Source organism: Somniosus microcephalus, chromosome 19, assembly GCF_052327205.1.
Source record: "Somniosus microcephalus isolate GS21.2 chromosome 19, FLI_Smic_1.0, whole genome shotgun sequence".
Taxonomy (NCBI): Eukaryota; Metazoa; Chordata; class Chondrichthyes; order Squaliformes; family Somniosidae; genus Somniosus; species Somniosus microcephalus.
In genome coordinates, this window is record NC_141005.1 from 38,331,648 (window position 1) to 38,350,038 (window position 18,391).

The 18,391-nt window shown below is 41.6% G+C and overlaps 1 protein-coding gene across 2 annotated transcripts in view; it reads right to left on the reverse strand.

The window, feature by feature from the left end:
- Positions 1-16,070, reverse strand: part of anapc5 (anaphase promoting complex subunit 5) — a 45,735-nt gene extending 29,665 nt beyond the window's left edge. Inside the window, exons 1-10 of one of the 2 annotated variants that reach the window (XM_085961598.1) lie at positions 15,450-16,070; positions 15,272-15,351; positions 14,613-14,722; positions 8,201-8,405; positions 5,811-5,877; positions 4,644-4,745; positions 4,101-4,291; positions 3,405-3,486; positions 3,108-3,200; positions 45-226 (exon numbers count right to left, since the gene is read on the reverse strand). In XM_085961598.1, coding sequence (XP_085817724.1) covers positions 45-226; positions 3,108-3,200; positions 3,405-3,486; positions 4,101-4,291; positions 4,644-4,745; positions 5,811-5,877; positions 8,201-8,405; positions 14,613-14,722; positions 15,272-15,351; positions 15,450-15,662 — 1,325 coding nt within the window. In that variant the 5' untranslated portion in view covers positions 15,663-16,070. The remainder of the gene's footprint in view (positions 1-44; positions 227-3,107; positions 3,201-3,404; positions 3,487-4,100; positions 4,292-4,643; positions 4,746-5,810; positions 5,878-8,200; positions 8,406-14,612; positions 14,723-15,271; positions 15,352-15,449) is intronic. The other variant, XM_085961599.1, reaches the window with a different exon arrangement.
- Positions 16,071-18,391: the final 2,321 nt, after the last annotated feature.

Consider the following 18,391-nt stretch of genomic DNA (forward strand, 5'->3'; position numbering starts at 1 on the left):
TAACATGCATCAGTCAATAAAAAATTAAGTATGCTATTATGTACCTTTGTCCATACATTTTCCAAATTGCAGTTTTCTGTGCTATGCTTACATCAATAAGCTCTGAAAGCCCATGTTTCCAATGCAACATGTCAGAGTCCTTCATGGCATCCATTAACTTGTTTGCTGATCTTCCAGAAAAGGCCCTTTGTTGCACCAGTGATTGGATGCCCAGAGAAGCCAGGTACTAAAAAAGAACTGTTAGTTATTAACACAATGGGAATATCTTTTTTTTGTTAAGGCAACATTTATTGCCAGTGCCTAGTTGTCCTGAGGGGATAAAGAGAGCTGGAGTCACATGTAGGCCACACCAGATAGGAGTGGCAAATTCCCTTGCCTAAAAGGACATAAGAAAAAAAGAAATAGGAGCAGGAGTAGGCCAATCGGCCCCTCGAGCCTGCTCCGTCATTCAATAAGATCATGGCTGATCTGATCCTAACCGCCAATCCACTATCACAGAACCATCTCCTCAATCTAACAGAATTAGACACACGAAATAGGAGCAGGATCAGGCTACACGGCCCCTGGGCCCGCTCCGCTACCCACAGGGCCATGACCGATCCGAACCTAGACTCATGTCCAAATTCCTGCCCGCTCCCCGTAACCCTTAATTCCCTTTACTTCTAGGAAACTGTCTATTTCTGTTTTAAATTTATGTAATGATGTCGCTTCTACAGCTTTTTGGGGCAGCATATTCCATGGACCTACCACCCTCTGAGTGAAGTAGTTCCTCCTCATCTCAGTTTTGAAAGAGCAGCCCCTTATTCTAAGACTATGCCCCCTAGTTCTAGTTTCGCCCATCATCGGGAACATCTTCCCCGCATCCACCCGATCCGACCCCTTCACAATCTTATATGTTTCAATAAGATTGCCTCTCATTCTTCTGAACTCCAATGAGTAGAGTCCCAATCTACTCAACCTCTCCTCATATGTCCATCCCCTCATCCCCGGGATTAACCGAGTGAACCTTCTTTGTACTGACTCGAGAGCAAGTATGTCCTTTCTTAAGTATGGACACTAAAACTGTACGCAGTATTCCAGGTGCGGCCTCACCAATACCTTGTACAACTGAAGCAATACCGCCCTATTTTTATATTCTATCCCCCTAGCAATGAAAGCCAACATTCCATTGGCCTTCTTAATCACTTGCTGCACCTGCATACTAACCTTTTGAGTTTCGTGCACCAGGACCCCCAGATCCCTTTGTACTTCAGTACTTTCCAGTTTCTTGCCATTAAGATAATAACTTGCTCTACGATTTTTCCTGCCAAAGTGCATAACCTCACACTTTCCAGTATTGTATTCCATCTGCCAAATCTCTGCCCACTTACTTAGCCTGTCGATGTCCCCTTGCAGGTTTTTTATGTCCTCCTCACTCACTACTTTCCCTCCCATCTTAGTATCATCTGCAAACTTTGATATGTTACACTCGGTCCCCTCCTCCAAATCGTTAATATAGATTGTAAAGAGTTGGGGACCCAGCACTGACCCCTGCGGAACACCACTAGTTACTGATTGCCAGTCTGAGAATGAACCATTTATCCCAACTCTCTGCCTTCTGTTAGATAGCCAATCCTCTATCCATGCCAGAATATTACCCCCAATCCCGTGATTTTTTATCTTAAGCAATAATCTTTTGTGTGGCACCTTGTCAAATGCCTTTTGGAAGTCTAAATACACTACGTCCACTGGTTCCCCTTTATCCACCCTATATGTTACTTCCTCAAAGAACGCCAGCAAATTTGTCAAACATGACTTCCCCTTCATAAAACCATGCTGACTTTGTCCTATTAAATTATGATTATCCAAATGTCCTGTTACTGTCTCCTTAATAATGGACTCCAAAATTTTACCTACCACAGATGTTAGGCTAACCGGTCTATAGTTTCCAGCCTTCTGTCTACTGCCCTTTTTAAATAAGGGTGTTACATTAGCAGTTTTCCAGTCTGCCGGGACCTTTGCCGAGTCCAGGGAGTTTTGGAAAATTATTACCAATGCATCCACAATCCCTACCGCCACTTCCCTCAAGACCCTAGGATGTAAGCCATCAGGTCCAGGTGATTTATCCGCCTTGAGTCCCATTATTTTACCGAGTCCCACTTCCTTAGTGATTTTGATCGTGTTTAGCTCCTCCCCCCCTTTAGCCCCCTGTTTGTCCAGTGTTGGGATATTCTTAGTGTCTTCTACTGTAAAGACTGATGTAAAATATTCAGTGTTTTTGCCATCTCCATATTTCCCACCATTAAATTTCCCGGTCTCATCCTCTAAGGGACCAACATTTACTTTAGCCACCCTTTTTCTTTTTATATAACTATAAAAACTCTTACTATCTGTTTTTATATTTTTTGCTAATTTACTTTCATAATCTATCTTCCCTTTCTTAATCAATCTTTTTGTTATTTTTTGCTGTCTTTTAAAGTTTTCCCAATCCTCTATCCTCCCACTAGATTTGGCTACCTTATATGCCCTTGTTTTTAGTCGAATACTATCCTTAATTTCTTTACTTAGCCACAGATGGCTGTCTTTTCTTTTACACCCTTTTCTTCTCAGTGGAATATATTTTTTTGGAAGTTGTAAAATAACTCCTTAAATGTACACCACTGATCATGTATCGTCTTACCCTTTAATCTATTTTCCCAATCCACTCTACTCAATTCCGCTCTCATACCTTCATAGTCTCCTTTATTCAAGCTTAGCACGCTTGTTTGAGATCCAACCTTCTCACCCAGTAAACCAGTTGGGATTTTGCAAACTTACAATTACCAGATTTATTAAATTAATGGTTTAATGGCAGGATATGAACTCACGACTTCCAGATTTGCTAGACCAGTACAAAAACCACTATACAATCGTACTGCAGCAATATTTTGAATTTAACTTTAGCTTCATTCCTTGAATTGCATGTCATAGTAAAGGACTACAAATATTTTTTTTTGAATTCTAATTATAAATTAAGGTAGATAATTGCAGTCATTTTATTAACTTGCCTCTTGAACGTTAAAAATTAAGCACAAATTTTATTAATATTGCTCAAATAGTATCTAGTTCTACAAAGGAAAATTACTTACAGGTAAGCCAAGCTGCCCAGCCTTTTTCACAGAGTGTTCAACAAGAACTGCATTATCAGATCCCTTCATCTGCTCCAGTATATAAAGCCAACTCTAGAAATAAAGTGACAATAGGCATGACTGAACTTACAACGTACATAAAGATATACCAAAATTCAGCAAAGAAAACACTTCAGAATTGTTTTACATAGCATCAATCAGTAGAAATGCAATACTATGGATTGAAAAATGTGTAGACTAAATTACAGACTACAGAAAGACAATTAATTGTTCTTTCCCCTCCCTCCCCGCCCTTACCAAGCAGTGCTGTAAACAAACATGGTCGCTGGATTCTTGTGCAATACGAATAGCTTCCTGTAAAGCAAACTGGGCCTGCTCACTAGAGAAAAAGATATAAAAATCAGGTCATCAAAAAGCACATACTACTTAGTGGCATTAAGTGTGCTCTAATGTCCCAATTATGTTGAAGAAGCACTTCATGAAGTAGTTCTCCAGTGTTAGTTAGCTCCTGGTCCCACCCACTCTGTTGAAACTAGCATGTTTGTAGTTCAGAGTGCTTTTTAACATTAGCCACGCCAACTTAATTTTAAAAAATCACCGTTTCTGATTATTGACTGCCAGAAACTTCTCGAATGGCTCAACAAGGGTTATACAGACCATCTTTAGCACAACCACTTTGCTCCCAATACGGGCATGGCTGGGAGTGCTTCAACCATTCAGCCTGCCCGTTTCTTGGCTATCACTAAGAGGAATACTTAAAGTGGAGGTGAGGTGGTGGTGGTGCTGTTGGAGACGCTGCTGAAAACCACCTACTTTGATGGTGCTCCCTGCCTCCAATAGCCACGTACTGCTATATACACATTTAATTAATAATTAATGGTGCCAATCTTTATTTCTTTAAAAATATGAAATCTTAGTTTTGCACAGAAATTAAAACATATTTCTGTAGCACTCAATAACTAGAGCCAAAACAGATAGTTGCAAGGTACTTACTGGTGGCCAAATCTACAGTTCAGGGCAGCAAGATTGAGAGCTGCATATCGTAAACTTCGTCCAAATCCATCCTCTCCACTGCTTTTGCTGTCACTGCCAGTAAGAATCAACCGATCAAAATAGTGAAGGAGGCTGTGCATAGCACTGAAGTAGTCTTGTACACGAAGACTGTTCAGGTAACTCAAATAATGCTGAAATCACAAGATAAATATATTATCCATGGCTTACAATGTATAAACCCAAATTGCTCCAGGAGAGCAGAAATACATTAAATTATCACCCCTTACTCTATATAGCAAATACTAAAATGTGACAACTACAGCATTTTGAAAATGCATTCACCCATTGCATGTTCATTGACGAGTACCATTCCGTTACAGCCTTTCAAAAGAAGATCTTTTGTCAACATTTACCTATTGAAAGCAGCGTTAGTGATGGCTGATGGGTTTTTTTTTTTTTTTTTTTTTAAACTCGTCCTCAATGGTTCAGTTACCAGAAGTAAGACGCATTTAAATCAGACACATTAAGAATTCTAATACTTACAGCTTCTGAAAAATCAGGATTAAATTTGAGTAAGTTATTCAGTTCTTTCTGTAGAGCAGCTGGTGAAAGAGCCTTGTTTTCGTTGTTTTTCAACAATGATGCCTAGAAAATTTAAAATCCACCTTTATCATTTCCTCCAAGCAAAGTTGATAAACTAACCAATGGTGACGCCATAGTATTAGCTAATTGTTTTTACTCCACACTGAGCAGGGATTAGTTCTATACTTACACAAGATTATCCTGCTGAAAGAATAACCATCAGTCTGTACTAAACATGAACTCGTATCCTGTATTGGTCAAGGATAATCCAAACTGGTCGACTTTTTGTGCTTCAATGTCAATGTTTAATACTACATTTATACTACACATATGGTTAAATAACCCCTTAGAAAGACAGCAGGTTTCCAGGTTCGTGTTGGATGGGATTCTTTATTTCACTTATTAAATACCCACACTAAATATGGAAACCATTATTGCAAGATTAATCGCACTTAACCTACTTATTGAAGATTCCCACATAAAACCCAAATCACTTTCTCCAACCACTACCATCCAATCAACTTACTATGCGAATGTGAGTCAACAGCAGATGAACAGAAGAGTCTGCCTTTTTAAAACTTAAATTGACTTTTCTACCCATTATCTTTTCGATCTCCTCGAAAAACTGGACTTGGAAACCCCTTACTTACCTTCTACCTTAGTCATTCATTTTGGAGGTGGAAGCAACTTTTTTTTTTATATAAAGGGTTATGGGCAGATCCACTATCCATTTTTGTCAGAGAACAGGACAGATGCGATCAACGTGGAAGGATTATAACTGTAAGCAGGTCAATCTCCAACAGACGTTTTCCATGTCAAAAAACAGCAAGAGACTCCTGGCCAGTATACTGGTCGTCCGCCCTGACAGCAACAGCAAATCAAATCTAGACAAGAAATGCTTTACAAGTACAAGTAAAAACAGGTAATGGTTCCGTAGTTGTGAAATGATGGCCCCTCTCATGACAGATGCATCACCCAGTGTGGTACTGAGCCATGCAGACCAGGAAGGATTGATCCCTGGCCTGTGCCACTTGAGAAATGCAGGACAGCTATTTGCACTTGTGAAAATTTATCATAGCAAAAGAGTCAACACCTCTAAAAAGAGTAACAAAGACAGCCATACTGTACCTGTTGGGCAAGGAAATATTCTGCCTGTTTCTGGGATAGAGGTCCTCTGTCACTAATTTCATCATCCCTGTCAAATAATAGTGTAGCATCAATAATTTAATTTTAAGAGTTTTTTGTTTGCTACATATTTAACAAAGTATTAGTTAATGTACTCCTCCCCCTTCAGCAATCCTAGCTGCTGAAGATCATATTCCTGTACCTGAAGTGGCAAGGAAATAGGTTGTGGATTCTACTCCTTTAAAAACCAAAAACCTTTCACGGTATAGTAACAATTATTAACGAGATAACTGAAAGGCGGGGTGGGGGGGGGGGGGGGGGGGGGGAGGGGGGATTAAAAATGTAATCCCCATATTCCTTTTCATCAGAATATGTGACCGAACGAGATTACAAATTGCAGGTTAATAGAAAAATCAGATGTTTAACTGCCATTTGATTTGCATTGATGCAATCTCAAATGATTCAACCAAACAGATAAGTTTATTGATACTGAACTAATCAAATTTGAGATAACATTCTTGTCTCATGACAAAAATACATTTTTCCTGGTCACATCAGCTGCTATTTATTTGCATAACCATGATATTTTTAAATGGTAATGCAAAATGAAAGAACCAAGAGCAATGAAGATCAGGGAGCCAGGGTAGGTAAAGTTAAATCTACAGGATCAGGGCATTCAAGGTAACTGGTCCAAGAAACCGCTGCAGGGCAGAAAGGGAACACACAAGATCAGGAGCAGCAGCAGGAGCTTGAGAAGAGAGTCCTACAGCGAAGAATGAAGGAATGCTGAAGGATGAGTGAAGCAAGAGCAGAGCCACCAGAAACCCAAGAAGTTTCCCTCCTTGCTAGGCTGTGCTAGTGATCTGGGGGGCGTGACCTGCGGTAGCTCCATTACCAACAGAAAGGGTTAGGAGTTCAGACTGGTGTGAGGGACACACTGGATCTGCCCAACCCTGGAAAATCATGCTGCTGGTTGGGAAATACAATTCTTTTTATGGAACATGTGTGTTTTTAACCAGGCTAATTACCATATTGAGCAGCTTTTGCACCAAGAGGGTACATTAGAGCAACCTGGGATTGTTACCAAGTACATTTATTCAGTGAAGAAATTTAAATTGTTATGAAAACTAACTTCCTACACCCATTAAGTTAGAAACAAATTGAACTGAAAGAACAGACAAGTCCTGTCTGAGTGTCACATTCAAACTGAATGTAGCTTAAAACAAAACTCAGAATGCTCTGAATGTTTGGGATTCACCCACAGTATGCCAATTAATGTAATTTGATTGTTCAATCGATATTCACAATAATAAACTTGGTATTGATAACCTTGGGTCCCTCGTGCCTTACTGAAAATAGGCAGAGGTAAGGACCTCTTAAGGGGAAGAACACATTTCAATCTACAGTAAAAATGTTTCCCAGCATTCTTTGTTATTTGACCCACTTCTCCCTTGTAAATTGTTTATTTGGAAGGTCATTGGTTGCTAAGCAGAGGAATTACAGTCAACAAAACCTCATACAAAGATTTACAAAGCAAACACACAAAATGCAACACACACAAGCAGGATGTTCTGGGCTAGCTTAGTCAGCTGGTCTGCATGATGCAGATATTTGATATCAAAACAAATTCTAGAAATGCAATAAACTCTTTAAAAATGCGTGCCAAGTAGGAATGGTCCAAATCACTGAACTATGCAACCCACAATCTCAGCACAAGTTACAAAGATCTGCAATCAGCACAAGTAGAGCCTTTCACCCTGCTAAAATGCATCAGTGAGAACTGTGGTGCTTAGGAGCACAGACTAGTGTTTGATCAATACTTTATTGATTTAAAGAAGAAAGCATGTGCAGAGTGATTTTAATCAAATACTGTACTGTCTAAATTTAAAAGAAAGGATTATGGTCCTACACAAGATTGCCTTTTTAGGTATCCAAATTCATTGGCAGCAGATGAAAAAACAGCAGCTCCATTTCAAATATAATTCCATACTTGGTCCCTTCATGGATGTCAATCAGGAGGCAACTGAGCCAAGAAGCTTCAGTCATGAACAAGTGTTGCTATATAACAAGCTACTGTTCAATCTTCCTGGCTCAGACACCTGACCTACATCCAGGACTGAAAGAATACCAGTCAGCAAGATTCCCAATGGGTCCACCTGATAATGGCCTTACAACCAATTGAGCAGCTCCCCAAGACTGTAGAGAATTGAAATGGTAGGTGTTTGCAGGACTAGAATGTACAGTTCAAAAATATTCTAACCAAGTTGGAACATTTGACAAACGAAAAAAACCACACTTATGAGAAATGATCTCAATGGAAGTAGTTTCCCCACCTATGTTTTTAATCGCCTTTAACCAATTAGCAAATGTTAATACTATCTGATGAATCTTACCTTAATGGAAATTCTAGTTCCTCTTTTTCCATCTTTCCTTCTAGATCTAAAGAGGTTAATTCCATATCTGTATCTTCTCTTTCTGCAGTTCTTGAAGACATCTTTTCATAGCTTTGGTAATATTGCTGTAAAGCTGTGTAAAGCTTATAAACCTGACTGAAGGACAGTTTGTTGTAAGCCAAGATCATGTGCCGCAAGAACAGACCTGCAGGAACATTAAGAATTAGTTACCCACTGACTTCAATCTATTTTCAAACTGTTGTCCTAGACACAAAGGTCAAGGGTGGGACCAACAAGCAAAGGGAACCTTGGATGACAAGGGATATACAGAAATGCATTAGAAATAAGAGGGGGGCTTTTGGCAGTTACAAAAGACTAAAGACAGAAGAAGCCCTAGAGGAGTATAAAAAGTGCAGGGGCATACTTAAAAAGGTAATTAGGTGGGCGAGGAGGGGCCATGAAATAACACTGGCGAGCAAAATAAAGGAAAATCCTAAGATGTTTTATAAGTATATTAAGGGCAAGAGGATAACCAGGGAAAGGGTAGGGCCCATTAGGGACCAAAGTGGCAATCTGTGTGTAGAGCCAGAGGATGTAGGCGGGGTTTTAAATGAATTTTTTGCATCTGTGTTCACTATGGAGAAAGACGATGCAGACATAGAAATCGGGCAAGGGGACTGTGACATACTTGAACATATTAGCATCGAGAGGGAGGAGGTGCTAGCGGTTTTAGCGGGTCAAAAAGTGGATAAATCCCCAGGCCCGGACGAGATGTATCCCAGGCTGCTGTGGGAGGCAAGGGAGGAGATTGCAGGGGCTCTGACACTAATTTTCAGAACCTCTCTGGCCACAGGGGATGTACCAGAGGACTGGAGAACAGCTAACGTAGTACCATTATTCAAGAAGGGTAGCAGGGATAAACCAGGGAATTACAGGCCAGTGAGTCTAACATCTGTGGTGGGGAAATTATTGGAAAAAATTCTGAGGGACAAAATTAATCTCCACTTGGAGAGGCAAGGATTAATCGGGGATAGTCAGCATGGCTTTGTCAAGGGTAAATCATGTCTAACAAATCTGATCGAATTTTTCGAGGGGGTGACTAGTGGGGTGGATGAGGGAAATGCTGTGGATGTGGTGTACATGGACTTCAGTAAAGCTTTTGACAAAGTCCCGCATAGGAGACTGGTCAAGAAGGTAAGAGCCCATGGGATCCAGGGTGCCTTGGCGCGTTGGATCCTAAACTGGCTGAGTGGCAGGAGGCAGAGGGTGATGGTCGAAGGTTGCTTTTGTGACTGGAAGCCTGTGTCCAGTGGGGTACCTCAGGGATCGGTGCTGGGTCCCTTATTGTTTGTGATCTACATAAATGATTTGGATGAGAATGTAAAAGGTATGATCAGTAAGTTCGCAGATGACACGAAAATTGGTGGGGTGGTAAATTGCGAGGAGGAAAGCCTCCGGCTACAGGACGATATAAACGGGTTGGTCAGATGGGCGGAAAAGTGGCAAATGGAATTTAACCCTGAAAAGTGCGAGGTGATGCATTTTGGACGGACAAATAAGGCAAGGGAATACACAATGAGTGGTAGGACCCTAGGAAGTACAGAGGGTCAGAGGGACCTTGGTGTACATGTACATAGATCCCTGAAGGCAGCGGAGCAGGTAGATAAGGTGGTTAAAAAGGCATATGGGATACTTGCCTTCATTAGCCGAGGCATAGAATATAAGAGCAGGGAGGTTATGATGGAGCTGTACAAAACGCTGGTGAGGCCACAGCTGGAGTACTGTGTGCAGTTCTGGTCGCCTCACTATAGGAAGGATGTGATTGCTTTGGAGAGGGTGCAGAGAAGATTCACCAGGATGTTACCTGGGATGGAGCGCCTCAGCTATGAAGAGAGGCTGGACAGGCTGGAGTTGTTTTCCTTGGAGCAGAGAAGGCTGAGGGGGGACCTGATTGAGGTGTACAAAATAATGAGGGGCATAGATAGGGTAAAGAGGAACTTTTCCCCTTAGTGGGGGGGTCAATAACAAGGGGGCATAGATTCAGGGTAAGGGGCAGGAGATTTAGAGGGGATTTGAGGAGGAACTTTTTCACCCAGAGGGTGGTTGGAATGTGGAACTCAATGCCTGAAAGGGTGGTGAAGGCAGGAACCCTCAACATTCAAGAAGCATTTGGATGAGCACTTGAAATGCCATTGCATACAAGGCTATGGACCAAATGCTGGAAAATGGGATTAGACTGGACAGGGATGGATGGGCGGCGCAGACACGATGGGCCGAAGGGCCTCTTTCTGTGCTGTAAAACTCTATGACTCTATGACACAAGCTAATTAGTACAGTACAGAATATAATCAGCAATACTATTAATTCTAAATTAAGTTTTATCATCAATTTGCAATCTGGGAGTGAGCTTTGGTTCAGTGGTGGCATTCCCACCTCCAAATTGGAAAGTTGTGTGTTCAAGCCCCAGTCCAGCCAGCCCCAGCAAGCGGAGACGAGAGTTCCAGTGTCCGAATACTGGGCTGACATCTAGCCGGGTACTCGCGTCTTATGAGAGCAGAGTGGCCGACCCCAATGTAGTCCCGGCGAGCAGGAGACTAGAGCTCTGCCCTCTCATTACTGGATTCAGCGGGGTACATCCAGCAGGATACTTAACCTAACCCTCAACTCCCTACCTTGGGAAAAGTGGCTATCAACCGATTAGGGTTGCAAAGGGGTGGAAAGTTTCCGGTAAATTTCCAGAAATTTTCCACAGGAAGTTTAGCTTGGCAATTTTGCCCAAAAAAGCACATGCTAGCATAATATTGTTTTTTCTGTATTTCTTTCTTTTTTTCCCCCCCCCACAGGTCCTCTCTTAAAATTACTAACAGAGATGGAATCTTAATTATTAAGGAATTTCTTAATCAATATATGTTTATCTTCTTACTTGGCTTGTTTTAATAATTACAAGTTTTGTGTGTGACTGTGAACAAATGTGTCCTGATTGGTTGGATGAGTGGATGAGCGATTAGCTCCCTCTATTTGTAATATTTGCATATCGAATTGTGATTGGCCTGCAGGCATCTGTAAGACTGCTATAGTTTTTTTTTAAGATCCAGGTTAGGGGTCCTGAGGGAAGTCATTTTGTTTTCTGCTGATGTTGTGATGATGCAGTAAGTAAATCAGACTTTATACCAAATAAACCAGTTACTTGTTGAACTCTGTTGTCCTTCAATTTAAAATATACAAAATAATACTATTGGTGATGTAGCGTCGTGTGTGTACAGGTCATGCTTCCATCACATGGAGCATCAGCAAAAATGTACTCACCCTGTTGCAATCGTGCTGATCGACCGCAGTTCAACACAGAGATGAATGCCCTTTATTTCTCTGCATAGAACAATGCCACGTTTACCGTCGGATGTGTGGAAGCATTTTACCCCAGGCATTAAAGATGGAAAGACTGTGTACATGTGCAAACACTGTAGAAAGCCATATGTAAAGAATGCCACAAAGATGCAGCAGCATTTATCCAAATGCAACAACTTCACTCAAAGCTCACAGCAGTCAGCCCAGAGTTCCTCTGCTTCCATTCAAGAAGATGATGGTTCTCATTCAGCATCAGGCTCCTTATCATCAGCAACTCCTGGCCCACTTGGAAAGTTCTTTGATACAATGGATAACCATAGCCAGAAGAATGCAGATGAGTGCCTTGCTCGAGCTGTATATGCAACAGGCTCACCCCCTCATGCTCACAGCCAATGTGTACTGGAAGAGATTTTTCAATGTTATTCGCCCTGCATACTGTCCTCCCACCAGACATGCTTTGTCTACTTATTTGCTGGAGGCTGAGTATAACAGAGTCCAAGGAAAGCTCAAAGAAACGATAGCGATGGCAGACTGTGGTGGTTATCTCAGATGGGTGGTCAAATGTACGAGGGGAGGGCATCATAGACTACATCGTCTCCACTCCTCTCCCAGTGTTCTTCAAGAGCACAGACACGAAGGACAACAGACACACAGGCACATACATTGCTGATGAGCTGAAAGCGGTCATCAACGATCTTGGATCACAAAAAGGTCTTTGCAGTAGTTACTGACAATGCTGCGAATATGAAGGCTGCTTGGGCTCAAGTGGAGGAGGCCTACCCTCATATTACGTCTATTGGGTGCGCAGCTCATGGGCTTAACCTGCTCCTCAAGGACATCATGGGTTTGAGAACCATGGAAGCACTGTACAAGAGAGCCAAGCAAGTTGTTAAGTATGTCAGGGGAAAACAGGTAGTTGCAGCAACCTACAACTCCAAGCAAATGACAAAGAACAAGAACACCACACTGAAGCTGCCCAACAACACTAGATGGGGTGGTGTTGTCATAATGTACAACAGCCTTCTGGAGGGTAAGGAGTCGCTGCAAGAAATGGCAATATCCCAGTCTGGGGATATGGAAACCACCATCAAGAAAATACTGCTGGATGATGTGTTTTGGGAGAGAGTGGTTAGCAGCCTTAAACTACTCTCACCAGTAGCATCTGCAATTGCTCAGATTGAAGGAGATGACGCTGTCTTGTCAGATGTTCTCAGGCTTTTTACTGATTTAAAAGAACAAATCAGCATTGCCCTACCCACATCCCTGCTGCTCAAAGCAGAGGAGAAGGCAATTGTTCAATTCATACAGACGCATCAAGAATTTTGTGTCAAGCCGATTCATGCTGCAGCATACATGCTGGACCCAAAGCATGTTGGGAGACCAATACTTTCTGGAGAGCAGATCAACAGCGCTTACAGTGTGATTTCTACCCTCTCACACCAATCTCAATCTGGATGTGGGCAAAGTTCTGGGAAGTCTGGCAAAGTTCTCTACCAAGCAAGGTCTTTGGAATGGGGATGGGATATGGGAATCATGCAAGCATATCAGTGCACATACCTGGTGGAAGGGACTTTGTGCATCTGAGGCCCTGTCACCTATTGCATCGGTGATACTCCAAATCCCACCTTCATCAGCGGCCTCTGAACGAAACTGGTCACTTTTTGGGAATACGCATACAAAGGTGCGCAACAGGCTGACTAACAAGAGAGTGGAGAAACTGGTGGCTATCCGGGCGAACCTACAACTTATTGAGCCAGATACAGAAGTGTCCACCACACAGCTAGACACTGACACAGAGGAGGAAATGGACATGTCAGGGCCAGAGTCAGAGAATCAGGAGGAGCAATGAGTAGAAGACTCAGAAGACTCACGAGTAGAAGACTCAAAAGGGACAAAATAAGGACAAATTACAGGCTAAATAAGCTGACGCTCTTTTTATTTTATTTTAGATGGGTCTTTTTTGTGGGGGTTCAATAAAGTTCAAAATTATAACCTAAATAAAGTTTTGAAAGCCTGTTTTTATTTGTATGGAACAGTATGTCTATTTTGACGACAAAGATAATATAAGGGTCAGAGACAAAAACCATCAGTGTGCAAAAAAACTCAAAATTCCCATAAATTCCCGAAAATTCCCATGGAAAGTTTCCTCTTTTAAAAATTCCCAGAATTTTGCAACCCTACAACCTATTCACGTTAATAAAAAGGGAATTCGTTACAATCTAGAACCACCACCACCTTCTCAAGGGCAATTAGGGATGGGCAATAAATGCTGGCCTTTGCCAGCAACGCCCACATCCCAGAAACAAATATTTTTAAAAAGCACAAAGAAATGGATTGCCTCATGTGCTGCTAGGCACGGAAGAGAAGCAGTAGTTTTCCTGCTGCATAACTACCATTATTTTCTTGGATGATAAATAAATATCAAAACATCGTTGATTCAAAATCATTTGCTCTTAAATCCCCAACAAGGACTTCAGTGGTGTACCTTTTTTTTTTTTTTAAAGAGAGGATAGAGGCCATGGGTTAAATTATAAAGCGTGAAAAGCAAAAAACATGCTGGCATTGTGCAAATACAATGTCTACACCCAATATCTATGGCAATGTTCCAAACATAATTTTTCCTATTTGTAAATCAATATCCACCAGTACACACAAACTGCAGAGAAAACTGAGGAACCACGGTAGCATGTGGTTCAGGTCAGGGGAGAAATTTTGACCGGGTGTAGCAGTTGGAGTCGTGGACAGATGAGTGGAGTTGCTTGAACCCAATACAGGTAGTTCTGCTAATACATCAGCTGTTCCGGCAATGGTTAATCTTGCCTGAAGAAGCGCAACGGACTGCTGGGAATTCTCAAGTCATCCACTAATTTCCATTATCCACCAAAGGGGTTCTCTCCACAATGGCAGATATTTGGAATTGAATATCAATAACCTGAAGTTACAATGAAAGCCATTTCCAGCTATAAATTACACAACCAAAAATAATATACTGTTGCGTAGACCACATGATACTAGTGACCATAGGGATAAGAAATATTTCATGGCCAAATATTTAAAAAAATCATACCTATGACACTAGTCTTGTGAACTGCTGGTTCTGTGCCACTGAAAACATTCTGTAGAGAATAGAAGAAGTTTTCCATATCTTTCAACTCCCCTTCAGCCATCAACTTCACTCTAAAAAGTTAAATTGCAAACTTGTATTATTTAAATATATTTTTCAGCAGAGAAGGAAACTAACTAGTGTGTCTGCTTTGTTGAAAAGAAACAAATCTCCATTTATTTCAATGCTTCCATAGTGATTTTTAAAAATATGAGTAATGAAATTGTCCTTCCTATCTCTTCATAGAGCACAGTGTCCTGCTCCTTATTCTAATCTGGAGTCTGTAGCATATCCCTGATGTGTGCTTGGATTTTTTTTTTGTATTTGAGCGATTAAACCAGAATAGTTTATTTTGTAACTTGCCCTCCCCACAGGGTCAACTTCATTTACCTCCCACGTCCTCCTGACATATAGGACTAAACCACCACCACCTTTTCTGTCCTCACTACTTTCCGAACGCACTACTTCTGAACATTAAATTAATTTCCATCCTCTGGATTTAGCCACGTTTCTGTTATTCCCACTATATCATTGCTCGCTACTGTCACAACATCCTGCAATTCCCGCATCTTGTTTTAATACTTCTAGCATTCATGCATATACATAATCATAGATTCACTTACCTTGTACTGACAGCATTTGCTAGTTTAGGGCAGCATTCTCCAATAGCCTTAAGCAATTGATCTAATGTCATATCTGGACCCTGTAACAAAGTATTAAGATATGTATATAATTTAATAACTGAAACAGAAGGTACATCAATAGACTTCAAACAAATGCATCACCAGGAAGTATCCTCACCTGCAGCAATGGTAAATTCAATTTGTTCATGTGGAGACGTCTGGTTTCAACTTCTGGCGTCCCTTGTCCTTTACAAGTGGCCATTTCGTGCAACAAAACCAGGATTGAGATTTTGTGAGGGGTAACCCAGTCTTTGATGCCAAAAATATTTGCATGAACCACACCGTTGGCCATCATAGGATTAAAAAACATACTCTCGTGAACGCTGGCCATGATAATAGGCAGTTAAGTGGTGGAATTAAAGACCAGAGCGAGGATCTCGAGTTAAGAAAAGCAACTAAACCCAAATGAAGTTTTTCAACGTGCACAAACACGCACAGCGCAGAGACCACAATCACACTTAGGCCTTATGGAAAGGAGGTTGGATATACCAGGGCTTCCCTTTGTTAAAGACATTTCCATTTAACAAAGAGATGTCATTCTTGCTGCCAGGCATCAACATACAAAACTCATTTTCCCCAAGGCTTCTCCTGTAAGTTCCAAAAATCGCCAAATGCGGACAAATCTGCCGCGCCACAAAGCGACCGCCCGCGGCAGGCTCGCCAATCGATGCATGAACGAGCCGTCCGCTCGATGCGTTCGGTGAGCTGTTTCCGGGGCTGCTGGGTCTGAGAGTCAGAACTGACTGAGCAAGGGAGAGTGAGAAAGATCATTAACCCATTTAAACATACAGGGAGCTGTTCACTTTACAAACTGTGGTACGTTGTATATCTCATTAAAAACAACAAAGGTCACTGAGACATTAGGAGAAAAAATGTCCAGAAAAAAGTTTATTTTTCAATCTTTCTTCCATCTATCATGAGTTGACTGACATTTAGGGATACTTTTCTTATACTCAAATTTATGATGAGCTTGTGTTTATTACATAGGATATAAGGCACAGAAACAGGCCATTCAGCCCAACCAGTCCATGCCGGCATTTATGCTCCACACGAGCCTCCTCCCGTCTTTCCTCTTCTGCATTCCTTATTGGATATCTTGGTGACTATCCTATATTGATGGCTTCTAGTTATGCTCTTCCCCACACGTGGAAACATTCTCTCTGTATCCACTCTATCAACATTTTTCATAATTTTAAAGACCCCTATTATGTCACCCCTCAGCCTTTTTTCAAGAGAAAAGAGACCCAGCCTGTTCATCCTTTCCTGATATGTATACCCTCGCATTTCTGGTATCATCCTTGTAAATCTTCTCTGCACCCTCTCCAGTGCCTCTATAGCCTAATAGGGCGACCAGAACTGTATGCAGTACTCTTAAGTGTGGTCTAACCAAAGTTCAATACAGGTTTAGCATAACTCCCCTACTTTTCAATTCTACCCCTCTAGAAATAAACCCTAGTGCTTGGTTTGCTTTTTTTATGGCATTGCTAACCTGTGTCACAACTTTTAGTGATTTGTGTATTTGTACTCCTAAATCCCTTTGTTCCTGTACCCCACCGAGACTCGCACCCTCCAAGTGATGTGACCTCCCTATTCTTCCTACCAAAATGTAATACAGTACCTCACATTTATCTGTGTTGAACTTAATTTGCCAATTATATGCCCATTCTGCAAGTTTATTAATGTCCTCTTGTAACTTGTTGCAGTCCTCCTCAGTATTGACTATCCCCCCCCCAATTTGGTGTCATCGGCAAATTTAGAAATTGTGTTTTTGATTCCTAAGTCTAAATCGTTAATGTAAATTGTGAACAGCAGTGGTCCCAGCACCAATCCTTGTGGAACACCACTACCCACCTTCTGCCACGTGCATGGTGTCTATGTAGCCATCAGGTGATTCACACATGCAACTGCTCTCTTGTACTGCCTCATGAAGCACTCAGGTCTGGATCCTGCAGCTCTTGTGTCAGCTGTGTCTCAGTTGATAGCATTTTCGCCTCTGAGTCAGAAGGTTGTGGGTTCACATCCCACTCCAGGGACTTGAGCATTAAATCTAGGCTGACAGTCCAGTGCAGTACTGAGGGAGTGCTGCAGTGGCGGGGGTGCTGTCTTGCGGATGAGATGTTAAACTGAGGCCCTCTCAGGTGGACATAAATGATCCCATGATAGCAACATCACTAAAAAAAATTACCTGGTCATTATCACATTGCTGTTTGTGGGACATTACTTGGTGCAAATTGGCTGCCGCATTTCCTACATTACAACAGTGACTACACTTCAAAAAGTATTTCATTGGCTGTAAAGCGCTTTGGGACGTCCCAAGGTCGTAAAAGGTGCTATATAAATGCAAGTCTTTCTTTCACATTAGTTTAATTAGTAGTGTTAATAAAACGTGGATACTCAACAACCACATACACTATAAAGAAGTATCTACACACGATGGTAGTGATTGTTTAAAACAACTTTCACTTATGGTGGACATATCAATTGCCTGCACGACTGAAAAAAAAGTTACTTGACAACTAAAGCATGTTCACTATGAGCTACACTTACCTTGGTCTAACCATTACAGCATCAGGGAGCTTCAGCATAGCAGTGAATGCACTAAAAGAAAAAGCCCGAAGAGCCCTATATGCAATAAAAAGAAAATTCTACAACATCCAAATCCCAATCAAAATCTGGCTCAAAATATTTGACAGCATAATCCTGCCCATTGCGCTGTACGGTAGTGAAGTATGGGGCCCGCTAAATCACCATAGCTACGCTAATTGGGAAAAACACACAATAGAAGCCCTACATGCAGAATTTTGCCGAAGCATTCTTCGCACCCAAAGGAAAACACCAACAAATGCATGCAGAGCCGAACTAGGCAGATACCCACTGATAATAAACATCCAAAAACGAGCACTAAACTTCCTAAATCACCTCAAATCTAGCTCCCCAGACACCCTTCATTTTAAAGCCTTCCAAACCCAAGAGCTAAACCCAGAAAAGAGTCCCCTGAGTCAGCTGCTACTGAAACTAAGTACTCCTACTCAGCCGGACCCTGACCAGTCCCAGACTAAC